The sequence below is a fragment of the Uloborus diversus genome, chromosome 3 (genome assembly GCF_026930045.1).
Source record: "Uloborus diversus isolate 005 chromosome 3, Udiv.v.3.1, whole genome shotgun sequence".
NCBI lineage: Eukaryota > Metazoa > Arthropoda > Arachnida > Araneae > Uloboridae > Uloborus > Uloborus diversus.
This window is the reverse complement of record NC_072733.1, coordinates 38,392,273-38,411,736: the sequence shown is the minus strand read 5'-3', so window position 1 is coordinate 38,411,736 and position 19,464 is coordinate 38,392,273. Positions and strand designations below refer to the sequence as shown.

Sequence of the window (19,464 nt, the reverse complement as noted above, 5' to 3'; positions counted from 1 at the left end):
ACTTAAAACTTCCTAAATAGCTCAGTGGTTGGGGAGTTGAATTCAGAAGTAATTGGTGGAAAGCTGGAAGTTGCTTTTATTTATGCCGTATGGGTCTGGAATGACCATAATAAGTTTTCGCCCTTCTACTAAGTGAGCTTTAGCCATTACGTCGAAATTAGTGACAAAAAACACCTTGTTTTTTCATGAATATAACAAAATCACAGAAATAACGCTTCCAATGGCCATACATATAGGCAGAAAATTTGTAGAGATTAAAAGTCTGAACAAAATGAGTATCTACAATATATATCTTTGTTTTAAATACTAAGTGCACAACTTAATTTCGAAGTTTCGCTAAAATCAGTAATCAAGTGCTTTAAGCCAGAACATACCTTTCCCACTTCCACCAGCCCTCCCCGAGACCCCCTGGAATAGAACGTTGTAACGCTATAACATATGGCGGTGCTTTCCTACCTGCAGAAGCAGCTAAACAAGTACGTGTTCATCAAGTTGGCATACTAGATGTTGCTGAAAACAATTTATTTCATTACAATGTAACAAAGAAATGAAAAATAATGCTATATTCATACAGAACTCATTTTAGTTCTAAAAAGGAAGCGCAAAAATACTGATAGGTTAATTTCAAGTTGAACTATCCACAGGAAATGACTGATTTTGAGTGACATAATTTGAAACAGAAAATCATTATTATGTTCAAGGTAAAGTTTTCCAATTCACTTTTCTTGAAGTAAATCAATTTTCTACTTTAAACAATTTAAATATTTCATCAATAATAATAAATGTTTGCTGTGAAAAATTGTGCTATATAGCTCAATCAGTGTTTAGGAGAGGGAACTATTTTGGAAAAACATGACTTCAAAATTTGTTGAAAGCAGCTATAAAATATTATAGTGTCAAATTAAGCGAGAGAATTTATGTTGCTTTCTATGATCATCCCATGCACTGTTAAACTTTCGCTTGTTTTCAAATGTTTTAGCCATGCTTAGTGTATTATTTTAGGTGACCCCTGTGTATATTATACAAATACAAATACAAATGTGACGACCAGCAACAGGCTTTTGTTACTTTTTATGCCTGATGACTTTCTCTGTTATGCCCTTTGTACTTCAAGTTATCGTAATAACATATTTTTTCCATATAATCACATGACTAATACTTTTCTAATTACTCTTAACTGTATATAAAATTACTCTTAACCGTATGTGTTGAAGAAATTACACACTGATAAAATGCAAAAGTTGAGCATTCGTGGAAATAGGTGTGAATTTTTATTTATCGTCTATCGTTTGTTAAAAAGATGAATATTTTTTAATGAATTGCTGCTGATCTAGCAAAAAATATCTTAAATAAGAATCGAGTGTATTTTCACAATACATACTCTTAGAAACGAATTTTGCATTTCTGAACTTTTTTTTTAATACCCTATTACCCCGCACTATCCGGCATGCCAGAAAAAGGCGAGGTTCTCCAGTATGCGGGGAAATTAGAATTTTCTAGCATGCTGGATAATTTGAGGTTTATTTTGCAACAAAACAAAAGTAAATTTCCCTATTCAGTTAAAATCAGAAAGCAAACCACTGTAAGGAAAAAATAAATAAATCCCGAAAGTAACCTTCTTTCAAAAAAAAAAAAATGTATTGTCTATAATATGTGCTGGTTATTTATGGTAGGTCATTATGACTGAATTTAATTACATGCCAATAAAGTAATCAATTCAGAAGCAATCATTATCACTGCAAATTTTTTTAAATAATTTTTTAAATAAATTATTTTAGGTTCCTTTTAGAGAGGTAAGTTTATTTTTTAGTTATTGGATAGCTATGGTAAATTCTTTAGCGGGCAGTAAATTACTGCTTAAATGCTTGCTTACTTAGTTTTAATTTAATTTTTATAAAATTTATTCATTATTAAACAATATTTTCTTGTTAAAATAACAAATGACATTGTTAGTAAATATTTTTACAAAATTAAAATGTTTATTAATACTAATAAAATATGAAAAGAACTTATATTCATTTTCAATCTGAACATATATCTTTTATAGTACAGTTGACTGTCTGTTTAACGATTTTGAAGGGACCACAAAAAATAGTCTTTAAGTAGAAAGCGTTCTTAAATAGAATGCTTTTAACACTACAGTGGACCATCTGGGACCGTGAAAAGCCGTTGTTAAATAGAGAAAGTCGTTAAATACAGCGTCGTTAAACAGAGAGCCAAATGTTTTTTTTTCATAACTTCGATTCTTCCGACATGCTGGAAAGGACCAGGCAAGTGATATTGAAAATCTGGAGACCCCCTAAATTTTGCAGCATGACGGATAATGCAGGGTAATACAATAGTAATTTATGGATTATGTGTCTGAATTTTTAAAGCTTTTCAGCTATGTTTCGAAAACTACTTAATGTTGCTGCGTATATTAACTTTTTGCTTTTTGTTTTAATATTTGCTATTTTACTGTTAATAGGAAAATAATAACTTTTTTGAAGTCCAGATGATTGCTATTTGTACTTTAAATTCTAGTTGTAATAATACATTTTTTTAAATACTAATCTATTGTTTTTAATGTGCCCTCTCATTGTTTTGCTTATTAATAGACTTCGCATTATAATGGAAATTTTTGTGTTTTTGATAAAAAAAAAGGGGTTGGGATTTTAACTATTCTTGAAATTTTTCCAGAGGGGAGGGGATCCACCCATGATTGGAACATTTCCATCATTTGCATATATTTTAAGGTTTAAAGTTGGATCTAGAAGTCATCCTACTTAAGAGTGTTATGTTATTTTACTATTATCAATGTTAGTATTTATTTTTACTTGTTTTTTTTTTCTTAAGCTTTACAGACTCTTTACTTTTTCATTTTTTATAATTTCTATATTAAAAAATATTTAATTAAAAGTTTTTCTTTTTTTGATTTTAAAACTTGAGTTTAGCATTTTAAGTTTTATTATTTTCCTTTCAGTTGTCTCTCCTGTCATTGCAAATCTGCCTAATCTTGAAACACTTAATCTTTTCAACAATCATATTGAGGTATTTAGCATCATTATTGAACATTTTCAAACTCTGCTTATAAATTACCCTTTTCAACATAATTTCTGTTTGACACAAGTCAATTGTGTTCTTCTTTCAAATGATGAAAATGGTTTATAAATTCGAAAATAAGTTGTTCTTACATGTTGCATTTATAAATAATTCTATTGCAATTTTTAAAGAGTGATAAATTATCATTGCTGCTTAGCTTTTATATATCTGTATATCCCTCTTGGGAATTTAAATTCAGTTGCATCCAAATTGAATCAAGCTATATTATTTACTGCTTCTAAAAATTGATTTAAGGTAAAAATATCAAAATTAAGAAATACAAATGGTTAAATTATATGAAAGTCAGAAAGGTGGGATTTTTTTCCATTATTTTAAACTTAAAATTTTGGTGACCTGGATGAAAAGGATCTCTAATCAGAAATGTACAGTTCTCTGAAAAGTTGCCTGTAATAATTCATTTGGTTTGTTGTTTCGTATGGTGTGATAGAAATGTCATTATCTATGCATTTTGTTCAAGAACAATTCACAATGATCTGTAGTGATCAAATGATTATAATTTATCTTGTCATCAATATTTTCACTCAATTTACATTATACATTTCAAATCTAGACTAATGTCAAAGTAAGGGTCCAGAACAAAGTTAAATATCATATTTTATTTTCATGTTTTTATATATATATATATATATATATATATATATATATATATAAAATAATAATAAAAGTGAAAAATATTGAAAAGACCACACCAAGAGCCCATAGATGCGCATCGCAGCAAAACTAAAAAGCCAAGTAAATATAAAATTAAGCAAATATATATATATATATATATATATATATATATATATATATATATATATATATCGCTCAGAAGCCAATGTGGTTAAGTCCAAAACACAAAAATTGAGAAAATTAATGCTTTTTGATACATTAGTTTTCAAAATTCTTGGTTTATTAATTTAATTAGAAAAGTGTATAAAATCTTTTTTCGAGATGTAAACTCTGCAAAAAACAAGATATGTACAGGATTTGCAAATAAAAAGGTAAGTATTTGTTGAAATAATGACAGCATCGTAAAAATTTTAGGACTTATACCTTTTGGCAGCTGAAAAAGATAAGAAATTTATGTAAAAATAATAAAATAACATTTATTGTCATAAGTTTTATGCTTATTCATCATAACAAACACCATCTTCTTCCGAGTTATTTAAATGTAAATCTTGATCTCCATGTGTTGTCCTTAATGTCCTGTAAAAGTCGTGTTTAATTGGAGGTACATACTTTAATAAACACATGATGTCTTTTTTGTTTCTCTTGAAATTGTTCTGCCATTAGGATATAATATAGGTTGAGTTATATTTTTTAAATTTACTGGCCTACCTTTTTTTTTTAAATATCAATTACATGAAAGGTATCATCCTCGTCAAAATTATGTTTGAACTTAATGCTGCTTGGGTTTGACCTTTCCAATTTTATCCATCTCATATTAAGCCAATTGACTGCTAGTCCACTTGTTGATTTTTTTCTGTTGGTAACAGCTTCTTCCAATGGTTTTGTGGATAGAAATTCTTGTGGATTTGTTTCGACAACTCTGAAAGGGTTCTTTCTTTTACTATTTTGTATTATATGATACCAGTCACTAGGGTTATAAATATACGGATTTTTTTTGCATAAGCTTCTATAACTGAAAAATCAGCATCATTGGGCGAATAACTGTGCCCACTTAATAAAAATTCAAGCTCAATTGATTCAGCTTTTATATCTTCACTCTGAACCAATTTCAGTAAACTTAAGACAGTTAATATGTTTCGATTCTGTTCTGAACATGAATCTGAATACATTATAATTTTTTGAAAATCCTTTGCGTACAATTTAATGTGTTTAGTTAAACACGATGACTTTTCTTGTGAACCCCGCGATGCTTGGGTTATAGGCCAAACATACATGTAGCTCTCGTTAGTCTTGAATTCATGGCAACCAAGATTCATTGTATACATATAAGTTTATCTTGTAATAAGCCACTGATGTGGATTGTTTCGGAAATGGTAATGCTTTTTCTAAATCAAAACTAAACACGTATATTTCGTCTGCAGCTCTTAGTCGATTATTAGCCATACTATTACGGGCAATTTCTGCATTTCGCAAGTGTTCGTCATGTTCAACTTCAGCTGCATTTTTTTCTTCATTTATTGTAGATTGTTTTTTTATTACCAAATAATCTGATTTTGCACAAGTATCTTTTGAAGGTTCCTTAAAATGTAAGTTAAATTTTGTCGAAAATATATGGTAATAAAACTTTTCCTTTACTGGTACAATTTGCTCTTCATTGCATTGTTCGACATACAGGTTATACATTTTTGCAATAGAAAGATCTGAATTTAAGTAGCTGCGTCTGGGATTATGACTTCTTGTACTACGAATTTCTTGTTTTTCAGTGTTGCCAACAAATATCGAAAGAAGAAGGATAATTTAATTTTTATTTCAAAGTTTATGTAAAAAAATATTGATAAAAGTTGGACTTATTCAAAATGGCTTCTGAAATTATTATACAATATATTCAGAAGCTATTAAAAAAAGGGCTGTCTAACCTAGAAAAAAGTAACCAAAAAATAAATCCTTTAATAACTAAGAAGATTATTATTTATTTCATCAAATTTTTCAAAAATCAGAAAATATCAAAAAATGGACTTAACCGTATTGGCTTCTGAACGGCTCATATATAAAGGGTGTCCATAAATTAATGCAAGATTTGAATTTGCCGCCATTTTTGCAATAAATGGTTGGCAACCCTGAAAAAAGAACAATTTGACAGTTGAGAGTTTAGGGTAATCAAAAATGGAGCATTATACGATACAATAACGTGCTTTCATTATTGAACAATTGTTTCAAAAATAATGAAAGTTGAGGCTGGTCAAGCAGTTACTGTTATTGGCGCTCGGTATCGCAACACAATAATGCATGGGTGGTTGTGGGCTTGTTGACATAGACCTTTGAATTCAAATAACCCCATAAGAAGAAATTTAAAAATGTTAAATCACACGATCTAGAGTGGCAATTCTGATCACCGAAATGAGAGAGTACGCGACCAGGAAATGCCTTATGCAGTAATTGAAATGTTTCACTCTTTCTAGCTGTATGGTACAATAACACCAAATTTTTACTAACCCTAAACTCTCAACTGTCAAATTGTTCTTTTTTCATGGCTGCCAACAATTTATGGAAAAAATGGTGGCAAATTCAAATTTTGCGTTAATTTTGGGACACCCTTTATTACAAAATGCAAACAATAAACACATAAGGGATTTACAAAATTAAACAAATAAGAATACTAAAACTAATAATAAGACTAAGTTGATGAAGCCAGAACTCCTCAGCAGTGGAACCTTCATCTTAGGGTCAACAGACCCAAAAGTTTAAACTAAAAACTAAAGAGAGGGTGTCCAGTTCCAAAAAAGCTAGCATTCAGGAATACATAGGGCTAAATGCACCATACGCGATAAATGAACACAAGATTTCCTGGAACTAGACACTGGGGTTTCGTCTCAACTATTAGAAGCCAATGGCTATCAATAATAGTCCTCCGCCGTACCACCAGCAGAAATTAAAAGATCTTGCTTAATATTCCAGGTGAGAGCTCAGTACCGTGTCCCGCAAGTCAGTGTTCATTCCAGTCGATTAAACGTAGATCCATTCAAGTAAAAGGATATTTATCCATAATAGTTCAGGATCTGACAGCACTTCTGTAGGAAAGTTCGAGTAGGGAGAGTTTCTTTTCAAAAATGTTTAGTAGGTGTCTTAGAAAGTATTTTGGACTCGGGTGGACATCCGTCACCTGGTCACTTCTCTTGCTATGACGTCATCAAAGATGGCGGCCGCTCGCTCTCATAAATGCTTAGTACTTCGATAGGAAGATTGAGTACGGAGAATTTTTCTTCAGAAATGTTTAGTAGGTGTCCTAAAGAGTATTTAGAGCTTATGTTGACACCTGCCATTTCGTACATTTTTTAGCTATGACGTCATCAAAGATGGCGGATGCGCGCTTTTGTCCCCATATAAGCCTAAATTTATGTTAATACTTAACCAACAAAAATTAAAATTTGGCCAGTAAGTTACAATTAGTGTCTTTAAGGCGAATAGCAATGTATTTTTACTACTACTATAACTGAATAACTATTTTTTTTGTTGCACTTAGTAAAATTATATTTAAAAGGGGTTGTTACAAATTGGTTGCAAACCTGTACTATTACACTTACAGAAAGAGCAACAGGTCACTTCATTTGCTCTACAAGTACAGGAAGATTTGGCACATTTCAAGCAATTACATATTCCAATAAAATCAGTTGGAAATCTCCGTAAGTTCTTTTTTCGCATCAAATCATCATCTACCACTGCCAAACCAAATTCACAAGGATCTAAGTCAACAGCAATATCATCAATACAATGTCGTTGTAGGTATGTGTAAAAATATGATCCCTTAGCACTTCTGCTAGTAGGCGGCAACTTATCAGTTTCAATATTTTTCGTATGATGATACAGCCATAACCTAAGTTCATCTAAAGATTTAAAGAATGACCCTTTTTGCAGTACTTGCCCTAAGTATTCTTCTGCAGATTTAAGGCTTTGCTCCATATAAATCCAGTCAGATGATACGCCAAAACTCTCCAGATACTCTACAGATGCACAATGAAGAGCAGATTTTTTGGTACCAAACTTACTTGTACAATCTGCTCCAGATAGTGCGTGTATGGCAGGAAGCAACGAACATAAGTTTTCACCTATTTTTCGGTGAATATTACAATTACAATTACAAATGTGACGACCAGCAACAGGCTCTGGGCCCAGCTAGGCTGGTCCTAGTCAATTAATTAGTCCCCAATGAAGATCAATGGCCCTCTTAAAGCTATCCACCCCCTTGCTCATTACCGCCTCTTCCGGTAAGCTATTCCAAGTGCCCACGACCCTGCTAAAGTAGTAGTTTTTCCTGATTTCCAAGTTAGCCTGAGATTTAAATAGCTTAAAACAATGACCCCTTGTCCTGCTTTTCCCGCAAAAATTTAATCCATTTACATCTTTCATTTTGATAAATTTAAATAACTGAATCATGTCTCCTCTGACTCTCCTTTGCTCCAGGCTGTACATGTTAAGCCTATTAAGTCTGGTATCATAATCTAAATCTGAGAGTCCCCTTACTAATTTAGTTACCCTTCTTTGAACCCTTTCCAATACAAAAATATCTTTCTTCAGATAAGGCGACCAAAACTGAACAGCATACTCCAAATGAGGTCTTACTAAACTCCTATATAAAGGCAGAAGAACTTTCTTAGATTTGTTTGAAATAGATCTATTGATGAACCCAAGCATTTTGTTGGCTTTGTTACTAGCAATACTGCACTGTTGACTAAACTTGAAGTCCTGATTTATAAAGACACCCAGATCCATAACATTTTCTGCCTGATTTATGACTGAACCCTGTAAACGATATCTCATACGCTTATTTCCATGACCTAAGTGTAGCACTTGACATTTCCCTACATTAACTGTCATACCCCATTTATCTGCCCACTTAGTAATATGATCTAAATCCTCTTGCAGCTGTTTTACTTGTTCTTCATTTTCGACAATCCCCATAACTTTTACATCGTCAGCAAAACAATTCATGCTTCCAGAAATATTTTCATTGATGTCATTCATAAATATAATAAACAAAAGGGGCCCTAAAACTGATCCCTGAGGAACCCCACTTAAAACATCGCTCCAATTGGAATGATTTCCTCTCACAACTACTCTTTGCTTCCTACCAGTAAGCCAATTTCTAACCCAAAGTAAAGTTTTTCCTCCTATTCCAATGTCAGCTAACTTGCTGAGAAGAGCAACATGCGGTACCTTGTCAAAAGCTTTTTGAAAATCAATATAAACAACATCCACACATTTTTTGTTATCTAAAGCTGAGGTAACCTTGTCGTAGAAATGCAATAAATTAGTAGTACAGGATTTACCTTTCCTGAAACCATACTGCAAACTAGTCAACAGACTATTAGTCTCTAAGAACATCATGATCTTAATTTTGATCAAAGTTTCGAAAATCTTACAAATCACCGAAGTCAAACTTACAGGTCTATAATTCCCAGCAATACCTTTAGACCCCTTCTTGAAGAGTGGCGTTATGTTAGCCAGCTTCCAGTCCTCTGGCACCGTCCCCGAGTTATAAGAAGCATTGAAAATATTCAAAATAACATCCACTAATTCCTCTGCACATTCAACTAAAATTTTTGGATAAATATTATCTGGTCCCGGAGCTTTAGTTGCTTTAATCTTTTTCAAATGAAATAAAACCTCCTCCCTGGAAAATACAAAATCCTCAAGCTGTATAATAGCTTGTGTCTTGTTAGTGTCAACTGTTGAGATACAGTTATCGTTAAACACACTGGAAAAAAAGTTATTTAGAACATTTGCAATATCCCTATCGTTTTGGATTAAATTTCCATACTCATCAACCAAAGGCCCAATTTGACTGTTTCGAGCTTTCCCAGAATTAGCGTAAGCAAAAAACCTCTTAGGGTTCCCATCAATGTCATCTGCCAGCCTTTGCTCCAATTCCCTTTTCTGAATCCGTACCAAATACTTAAAATTTCGCCTTGCCTTAACATACTGGAGCCTCTCCGCACTCTGACCAGTTTCTTTAAACTTACGAAAAGTGGCTTGCTTATAATTAAGAGCTTCTTTAGTCTCCCTGGAGAACCACATGGGCCAAATTTTGGTACTAACACCTTTTCTCCTAAATGGAACATAGTCCCCAACGGTTTTAGCAAGTTTATCCTTAAATTCCGTCCACTGCTGATCTACGTCGCTATTTTCCAACCCTGACGAAAAAACCTCTTTCAAGCTCTGCCTAAGTGCAACACAATCAGTGTTTCTGAAATTGGGCACAAACCTAAAATTATCATCTTTGCACACTTCAAATTTAACCCGGAACCTAATGCTGTTGTGATCACTATCTCCAATATGCTCCCCTACACTCAACCCCTGAACAAAACTACCTATGTCACAAAAAACTAGATCCAAAATCGCCTCCTCTCGAGTTCCCTGAGTTACAACTTGATCTAAGAAACAGTCACCAATTACTTTTAAAAATTCCTCTTCTTTGCCATTACCAGGATAAAAATTATTCCAATCAATACCCGGAAAATTGAAATCCCCCATTATGATAACGGATCCCTTACTGGACATGTCACTAATAATACGGTACATCTGTTCATCTTGTCCCTGGTTTGAATTAGGTGGCCTATAAATGTTTCCAAAGCGTAGCTTTATGCCCTTACTGCTCATCAACTCCAGCCAAACCATATCAATATCAGTAGGCTTATCATTTATGACCAATTCATTGCAAATAAAATTGTCTCTAACATAAAATAAAACCCCACCACCTCTTTTACCTACTCTATCCTGTCTGAACAAATTATACCCAGCAATATGTAATAACTCTGCATCAGATTCGGTAGCCCATGTCTCTGTAATTCCAATAACATCCAACTTCTCATCCATAACTATGCTTTTCAATTCATCCATCTTGTTCCTAATACTGCGAGCATTGGTATAGAAAACTTTAAGCATGCCTAAGTTGCTTTTATTTAACACCCTGAAATTTCCTAAATTACAATTGTTAACATTACTACTCTTGTTCGTCACTTTATTTCCATTTCTAGCAATACCCAAAAAAATTTCATTCTCTCGATACCTGATGCTTGAACCATGCCCCCCATTCCAACTTAGTTTTTTGACTCCGAAGCCCTTAAAATTAATCCACTAACCATTTTGACCCCTGTAGAGCTCAGATGCAGGCCATCCCTAGCAATCCAATCCCGTTTACAATGACTCCATACATCAATGAACCTGATACTGCGCTTTTCGCAAATTGACTTCAGTAGCAAGTTCATACACCTCGCACGTTGATTTAGCCAGCTCCTATGCACTCCATACCTGGGAAGCAAACCAACCACTTGGACATTCGTCGAAAAGCTGGTTGCTTTATCCAACAGGGATTCCCATTCCCTAGAAAACTCCTCATTTTTACTGTGGCCTACATCATTTGTTCCCACCCACAAAGTAACCATGTCCTCCTTATTCAATACTCCCTTCTTTTCAGCAACCATATTAACGTCTTTTACCCGAGCCCCTGGTAAACAACACCTAGCCACCTTACGCTTTACTCTCCCAACTATGTTACCCACCTCCCTTACCATAGAGTCCCCCAAAATTACACCCTTAGTTTCCCAATCTAACTCCTCATTTGAAACTTCCCCCTGAATCTCTGGAACATTTATACCCTCTACAACTGGCCTACACCCTAATGCTAACTGGGCTTCCAAAACTAGCATCTTAAGTCTTAAGTCTGAGAGTTCAGCACATTTAGTGCAAATATAATCCTCCTCAAAAACAGACTCATTTTCCCCCTTATACAGGCAGAACATATGACATAAATCACAAGAGATCCACCTGTCCCCCTTCCCACTCTTTACCTCTTTCATAATGCATATAACACCCATTTCTACTCAGTGAATATGTTCCAAAAGGCAAAACAGAAAGATAAAAATGCAAAAAAACACAGAATGAATACTAAAAACAGCAGTAAATAAACAGAGTTGCTACACCCAATAAAGCACACGATCAAAAACCAGGAGATCACCACATGTTAGGCTTAGCTCCAAAAAATGCAAAAACACTTCAAGAATACAATAACAGCAAAAATGAGCCCCCAAAACACAATAAAACTAAATTACATGATAAAGTGAAGTAAAAAAACCTAAAACTAGACAGTAATAATGAAAAATTATAGTAAGAAAACACTTATCAAATTAGCAGCAATAACACTCCCTGCATCACAGGCGCCCTCTAGTGGCCAAAAAGTGGCCATATCATTAACAGATAAGAATCGTGTTGAATCACCAACTCCAGTACGCACCCGAAGTTCCTAAACACCAAATCGTTGAAGAGTAAGATAGTAAAACAAAGGTAACAACACCATTCAGCGCTAACAAGAACGATTTTAGTGAACCCACACAGGGATGCATGTTTTGAATGAATCAACATTCTGAAGTCAGCTTCCTCTACTGTCAGACAGTTTAATTCTGGGTGATTTATCTGTTTTCCACTTTGCACAGATGTACAGTTAAATATTACATCATCCTCTTCATCACCATGAAAGGCACTAAAAGTGTGGTTGGTATTATGTGGTGTTTGAGTCAAAGAAGCTGTCACTGTATCAGCAATGAACTTTTGAAGACATCAGTTTGTTTCTTGAAGATCCCCAAAAGCTGCTGAGTTGGACAGGCAATGAAATATCTTCTGAGATTTTGACCACATCTATAAATATGCTGCTACCTTGTCTTTGCACCCTTTTAGACTTTTTAGGAGAAAATTTGCGATAGCGGTTCAAAAATGTAATCTACTCTTCCACAGTTCTTGGTGATGCTCCCGATGTATAACGAAAAAGTTGAAACAGCTCCACCAAAGGTTTTATTTTCATTTGTCATAACCTTTCGTACAGAGTTCATGACATCGACGTCAGACTTGAACCAGGTATCATCACTGGTGCTACCATAAGATGTTTCCAGCTCTTTAACAATGCACTTTTTTGTGGTTTTACCATTAGCCCTTGGTCATTGAACAATGAACAGTTTTTAGATAGCTTATAACGAAAGAGTTCTTGCATGTCATAAGAACGAGCCTGAGCTATTTGTATCATTCGGTGAGATGACTTGTTCGATATCTTTTTAGTGACTTTACTTGTAGCATCTATACTTAGCGCTTTGGTGCAATGAAATGGTGGCAGCGTGTCTTTAAGGATGGTGCTTGATATTCTTAATGTTTTGTCCTTGTATCGTTTTTTCCCCAATGTACAATACATCTCTTCGCCGGTCTTAAACGATTTTAATATTTTTTTCCTTTCTATCTTGGGAAACCAGTGCTTTTGTTAGCAGATTGTGCAATGGATTAGGAAACATATGCATATCAAACGGATTACCTTTGTGTAATATATATCCCACCAAAAACATTCTGTAAAAAACTAGCCAAGTCTCGATGGAGCTGTTTGTTTATCTCTAAAAAGTAATGAAATTTAAACAAAGTCATGACAAGCCGAAGGTTCCTTACTGCGATTTCTTTATTGTTATAGTTAATGTTGTGTGACTTGGTTGTTAAACATTCTTTATACGTTAGTGGGTACAAGTCAATTTTGTTTACACGTTTTCCAAGTGGCAATTTTCCATCGTCAATGAGTAGTGGTTCTGGCGACAGATTGGTGCAATCGTGTCATGGAGCACCTGGTTTTGTACCCTTGTGTACCCTTTAACGGCCAAGTCACACAACATTAACTATAACAATAAAGAAATCGCAGTAAGGAACCTTCGACTTGTCATGACTTTGTTTAGATTTCATTACTTTTTAGAGATAAACAAACAGCTCCATCGAGACTTGGCTAGTTTTTTACAGAATGTTTTTGGTGGGATTTCACTTCTTTTTGTAGAAACATTTAATTTGTGTAATGTTCGAGTAGACTAAAGCTAGGCTAGATTAAATTAGAAGATGTGTCCCACTACGCTGGACTTTCGCAATGACAATCGATTTTTTGATGTACCAATAGTAGAAGGGGGCATTACCAGTGGTTGGAAAAACTACATTTTTTTTGTAGCGAACTACTACTACAACTACTTTGTTACAAATGTAGTTAACTACAGCTACAACTACTTTTTTCAAAATGTAGCAACTACATACTACTTTTGAAATGTAGTCGCTACTTCGCTACTTTCCAAAAACTAAGTAAATAAGGTGGGGTTGTCCCTCAAAAAAAGAAAGTCAATTTTTCAAGTCGCATACACTCCTGTATTTTTCCTCTTGTGTCAAAACAATCGTGAGAAAAAGTTTCGTATAATTTGCACAACGGCAACCCGTGCTGACTTGCACCTGAAAGTGTAAAACAGTACTTGTATGCTAGGAAAAATCGGGGGAGGGGGGGGGATGTTTAGAAACTTGAAATTTCTGTTGATAAAACGTTGCCCCTGTACCCAACACCCCACATGTACCAGAAGAACATTTATTCAAATTAAAAAAACATTTAGATATGCCACACTTGACCTAAAATTTATAATTTTATTTAAAAAATTGATTTTTTTTCAGTTATCTTTTAAAAAATTACATATAAACTTAAATTGAATACCAAGTTTAAAAATTACTGGCCAACACATTTACAGGTCAACAATTACAAACGAATAATAAAAAAATAATATATTTTAAATGAAAAATTTAACTCGACCTTGAAAAAAAAACAGATCTTTGAGTACTATGTGGGAGGCTAAAAATTACAGGAAAACAAAAATTTCTATTTAACGCTAATTACCTACATTTTTACTTTACTGTTTATATTTTTCAGCTTGATAATTTTGTAAAATCTTACATTTCTGAAAATATGTATCAAAAACTTAATTGTTTGAAGAAAATTCTAAATGTTAGGCACATGTGGGATATCTAAATGGTTTTTAATTTGAATAAATGTTTTGTGGTTCATATGTGGGGTATAGGAGCAACGTTTTATCTACAGAAATTTTGAGTTTCTAAAAAAACATTTTATTTTAATTTGGTCAAGCATTACACAAGTGCTGGTTCACACTTTCAGACATAATCGGCACTTGCTGCCGTTGTTCAAATTATATGTTTTTTTTTTTTTTTTCTGACGTAAAAGATAAAATATAAGAGAGAGTGCGACTTGAAAAAACTTTCGATTTTTTTTGGTGGGGGGGGGGGACACCCTAATACACACACACACACACCGTAAGAGGATTGAACAAAATAAGATTGATAAATTAGCTCATCAGAAGACACTAAGAAAAATGTCCGTTATCATACTCTCACACACTGTAATGCTCGTATTTATTGTAACTCCTCCAGAACAGTTCAATTTCGTCCTTTTCTAATGACATTTTCTGTAGCTTCTTTTTATTTGGTAAATACTGTCGAAAAGTTAAGCCTCGCTAAAATATTTTTGTTTTTCAATCTTCGATCTGTTCATATAAAATTCACCAAATTTTCAACTCGCGAAATAAACGATATCTTCATTTTCGCGAAAATAAGTGCTTTTTGCAATATAAATACATATTGGTGAAAATTACGACGGCAAAAAAACTAATGTCGTCAAACAGATAGAACGTATGGCGTCAAAATGAAATGCCTGAGGTCAGCTCGTATTTTTATGAGTCTTATTTCTCATTGCATCCGCTGATGTACTTGTGTAAAATTTGCGCCAGTCAAATTCGTTTGAATCTTGATTTTTTTTTTTTTTTTTTTCAATTTATTTAAACGTAGTTTCCAGAAATCGCTACAAACTATGTTTTTGTAGTTAACTACTCACTACACTACTTTTTTAAAGAAGTAGTGCGCTACACTACAATCTACTCAAAAATGTAGCTACTACAGTAGCGCCGCTACTTGTAGCGTGCTACTTCCAACCACTGGGCATTACCATATCTAATACAGCTGAGACCAGCTGAGGGTTCTTCATTAGATACTTCATACTTTCGATTTTTGACATCAAATGAAGCGGCCCACAAAGTTGAATATTTTTTGTAAAGGCGGTTAGCCTAGTTTTTATAGTTTTCCCTTTATGTAGTCATCAAACCCTAACTCTGTACCAAATTTCACCTCTCTGAGTTTATGGGAAGTACTAGTTCTATTTTGATGATCATTAGTGAGTGAGTGAGTGTCATAAATGCGAAACTTTGCTTTTGCTTAACTTCGGAACTAAATGACCTACAGACTTGAAATTTCGGATTTTAAGTATGAGATTATAGCTTACTGGATGACGAAAATTTCTGCTTCCTGGTCTCATCAGAAGGTTCTCAAATAGGGGCCTGAAAATGCGACGAAATGGTTCCAGTAAAGATGGTACGGCAGTGTTTGCTTCGCGCTCGACTTGGCGGGGGCACTGCCGTGCCCCTAAATTTAAACATTGAGACAACTTTTGCTTCTATGTTCTGAGTTTGCTTCTTCGAAAATTCATGGTGAATGTTCAAACTTTCGACAAAAGCAATAGAGTCTGTTACTTCTCGAAATAGATTTGATATCATCAAACGTTCATGACGCGTTATTTCCCATTCTGCTACAAAATCTTTCTGTTTAGTTCGCCCTAAGATGCCAGATGAGCTTTTTTGAGATCTTATAATGGTTTGTTCTAATGCCATATCCACAACAACAGCTGAAAAATTATGATTATATCGTTTCACAACATGATTCCCCTTCATGAACATTTCATGCACCTCTGGGGCTGTCTTGGTTAGTCTCCTCATGTCTTCTAAATACAGAGAAGCTCATTGCTGATAGTTGACACAGTCAAATACAGCAAATACTGGTTGAAGTTTCTGCACTGTATCTAAATATAATTCCCAAAGATCTTGTCTATCTGAACGAATCAAATTTCTGAGAAGTTGGACGAGTTTCAAAAAATTGTCCCACGTGTTGTTAACGTGTTCAAACTCATAGTAACTATGTCATTTCCCAATTTTGCAGCGACCCTTATTTTTTCACGACCATTTTCTGTACTTATCACACTATCATCACTTTTATCACATAATGCAAGTCTATGCAACTAGTTTAAGGTCTCTTACGCTGTCTTTTGACACTCTCGACAAATTAATAATATCCATATCTCAATTTTATTTCGATAAATCTCGAACAAAAGAATCATTCAGATTAACAGCGTTTCATCATCTCAGAAACTAACCTCTGTCTCACTCATAACACATCTTATAATTCAATGGCTGCCAACTTACTACTTCGAAGAATAACAACGCGCTCGAATGTTATGTCTGCGACGCGCCACCTATAGTGGCGCGCCAAAGTGAAGCTACTAATAAACACTCTGATTGATTAGTCACACCAGGTGAAAATAGCAAACAAATATTTTTCTACGTAAATAGTTTTTGAGTATAATTTTATACTGTTATTCAATGATTGACAGTTGAAAAAATAATTTTAAAGAATGAATTTTAAAAAAGGAAATAAATAAAAAACAATAAAATAAATTGTTTTTAAACTACTTTTTCGGGAAAACTTTAACACTGTAACTTAAAAGTAAACTAGTTAATATAAATTAGTACAAAAATGTGCAAGAATCACGCAAAAAAGTCAAGTATTAAAATAAATATGAGAATTCATGTGATCGAGATACCCCCATCTTTGATGACGTCATAGCATGAGAAGTGACCAGGTGGCGGATGTCCACCCGAGTCCAAAATACTTTCTAGGACACCTACTAAGCATTTTTGAAAAAAATTCTCCCTACTCAAACTTTCCTACAGAAGTGCTGTCAGATCCAGGACTATAAAACGAGCAAAGTCAACCGAAAAACTAATTTCTTAAAGCATCATTTACTAAAGTGCACGTGTTGTGGTTTGCTAAAGAAAAGTCATTTTATTAGAAGCAGTTAAATGGTTTAATGTGAGGCAAAGTGTTAATCAAAGGCTATACCAGCGAAAACGTTGTTGACGAGATTACTTGGGAAATTGTTTTCAAGTAATTTATTTTTAAGTAAAAAAATTTCATGGTTGAAAGCTGTAATGGTGTTGCAAATTCTTTTGATTCTGATGGCTTGTGAAACTATGATGCCGATAAAAAAATTTTTACTGAGGCAAGAAGAAAAAGTTTGACGACAGTTAACTTTGAAACCAAACTCTCATCTTTTATCATAAATGGTGTTTTCACAGTGGCATTCAATATTAATTTTAATGTCAAGAAAATTAAAAATTTTACAATTAGAACTAGTCTTTTTTTAATGTAAGCTAGTTATGATAGATTTTTTTGTTGAGTTCAGAAAAATTGGGGTAGTTGATACACAATAAATCATCAATATATCTCTAACAAAAAGGAGCAATGTCAGGATTATCAAGAGAAAATTTCCTTTCATAAAATAAAAGGAAAAGGTTTGCTAGGGTAGGACTAAAATTAGCACCCATTGAAAAACCATTGATTTGTTGAAAGCAGGAATTACCATTTTTGAAAAAAATGTTAAAGATGCAAAATTTGAAAAGTTTGAGAAAAAATTCCTCATTTATGTAGAGTGAAGAGTTGACTATTTTGAACAGTTCAGTTACGGCAAAGAGAAGTTCATCAAGTGGGATGTTGGTAAACAGATTTTCAAAATCAAATGTTTCTAGTCCAGAAAATTAAGTAAATCAATTATCTCAATGCTGTTGTTAACTATCCAAAACCATTTCTCCTGACAAAGTTTAAGTTGGAATAAATTTTTTTAAAGATAGGAAAATTTATTTACGACCATATCGTTGCCTCAGAGCAACACTAAGACATATAATCCCAGAAAGAACACTAAGATATCTTACTGTTGCTCTGAGGCGACAATATGTTCAGAGAGCAAGACTCGTGATTTTTCTTTTCTTTCTTTGGGGAATTATTTATTTATTTATTTATTAAAAGCATTGCACACTACATAAATAATCCAATTACAGTGGCAACAATATAGAAAAGGCTATTAAAACATTTACACATTAAAAATATTAAAACATAAAGATATGAAGTTGAAAAATGACAAGTTAAAAATATCTAAATCATGACAATGAATGTTAAAAAGTTTGTAAAATTTAAAAAGACAAAAATTATCAACATAGTTCCGTCTGGTAAAAATATTTTTAAAAGAATGACTCCTAAGAGTCTTACCTGGGACAGCAAGTTGTATCGAATTGATGATATCTGAGCAGTCAATTAAATTATGTAGAACCTTGTAGAAAAAAAGAAGATACAAAAGTTTACGGCGTGATTTAAGAGTGTTAACATTATAAATATTACATAAATGAGAGTAAAAATAAGTTAAATTTTGATTATTAGTTCTGTAACATAAGTAATAAACAAATTTGAATTGAACCTGCTCAAGAGTTTTAGACTTATTATTGTAATAGGGATCTCAAATAAGACTGCAGTACTCGAGTTTGGGGCGCATAAGACAAAAATAAAGCATTTTAAGAGCTTGCTCATTAGTAATGTGTTTAAAAAACCCAAAACCTTATATGCCCTTGAAACAATTTTGTTAATATGTTGCGTAAAATCAAGGTTAGTATTAAAAGTGATGCCCAAATCCGTAGCAAAGTCAGAACGCGATAAACACTGTTGATCAATTTTATAAAGATGCAAGAATGGCTGAGATCTGCGACTGTAACTCAAAACTCTGCATTTAATAATATTTAAATAAACCCTGTTCTCCATGCACCACCGGTGCAACTTATCCAAATCAATCTGTAAAAGGGTAGCATCAGAGATAGTGCGAATGTTTCTAAAAAGCTTTAAATCATCAGCGAACAAAAGATAGTCACAATATTGAAATATATTACAATATCATTTATGAATAAAATAAAAAGCATGGGACCT

General features: G+C 33.5%; 1 protein-coding gene across 1 annotated transcript in view; it reads left to right on the top strand.

Annotated features, from left to right (window-relative positions):
• Positions 1 to 19,464, top strand: part of LOC129219210 (ras suppressor protein 1-like) — a 122,140-nt gene that overhangs the window by 66,071 nt on the left and 36,605 nt on the right. Inside the window, 1 exon segment of the mRNA XM_054853535.1 lies at positions 2,963 to 3,030. Coding sequence (XP_054709510.1) covers positions 2,963 to 3,030 — 68 coding nt within the window.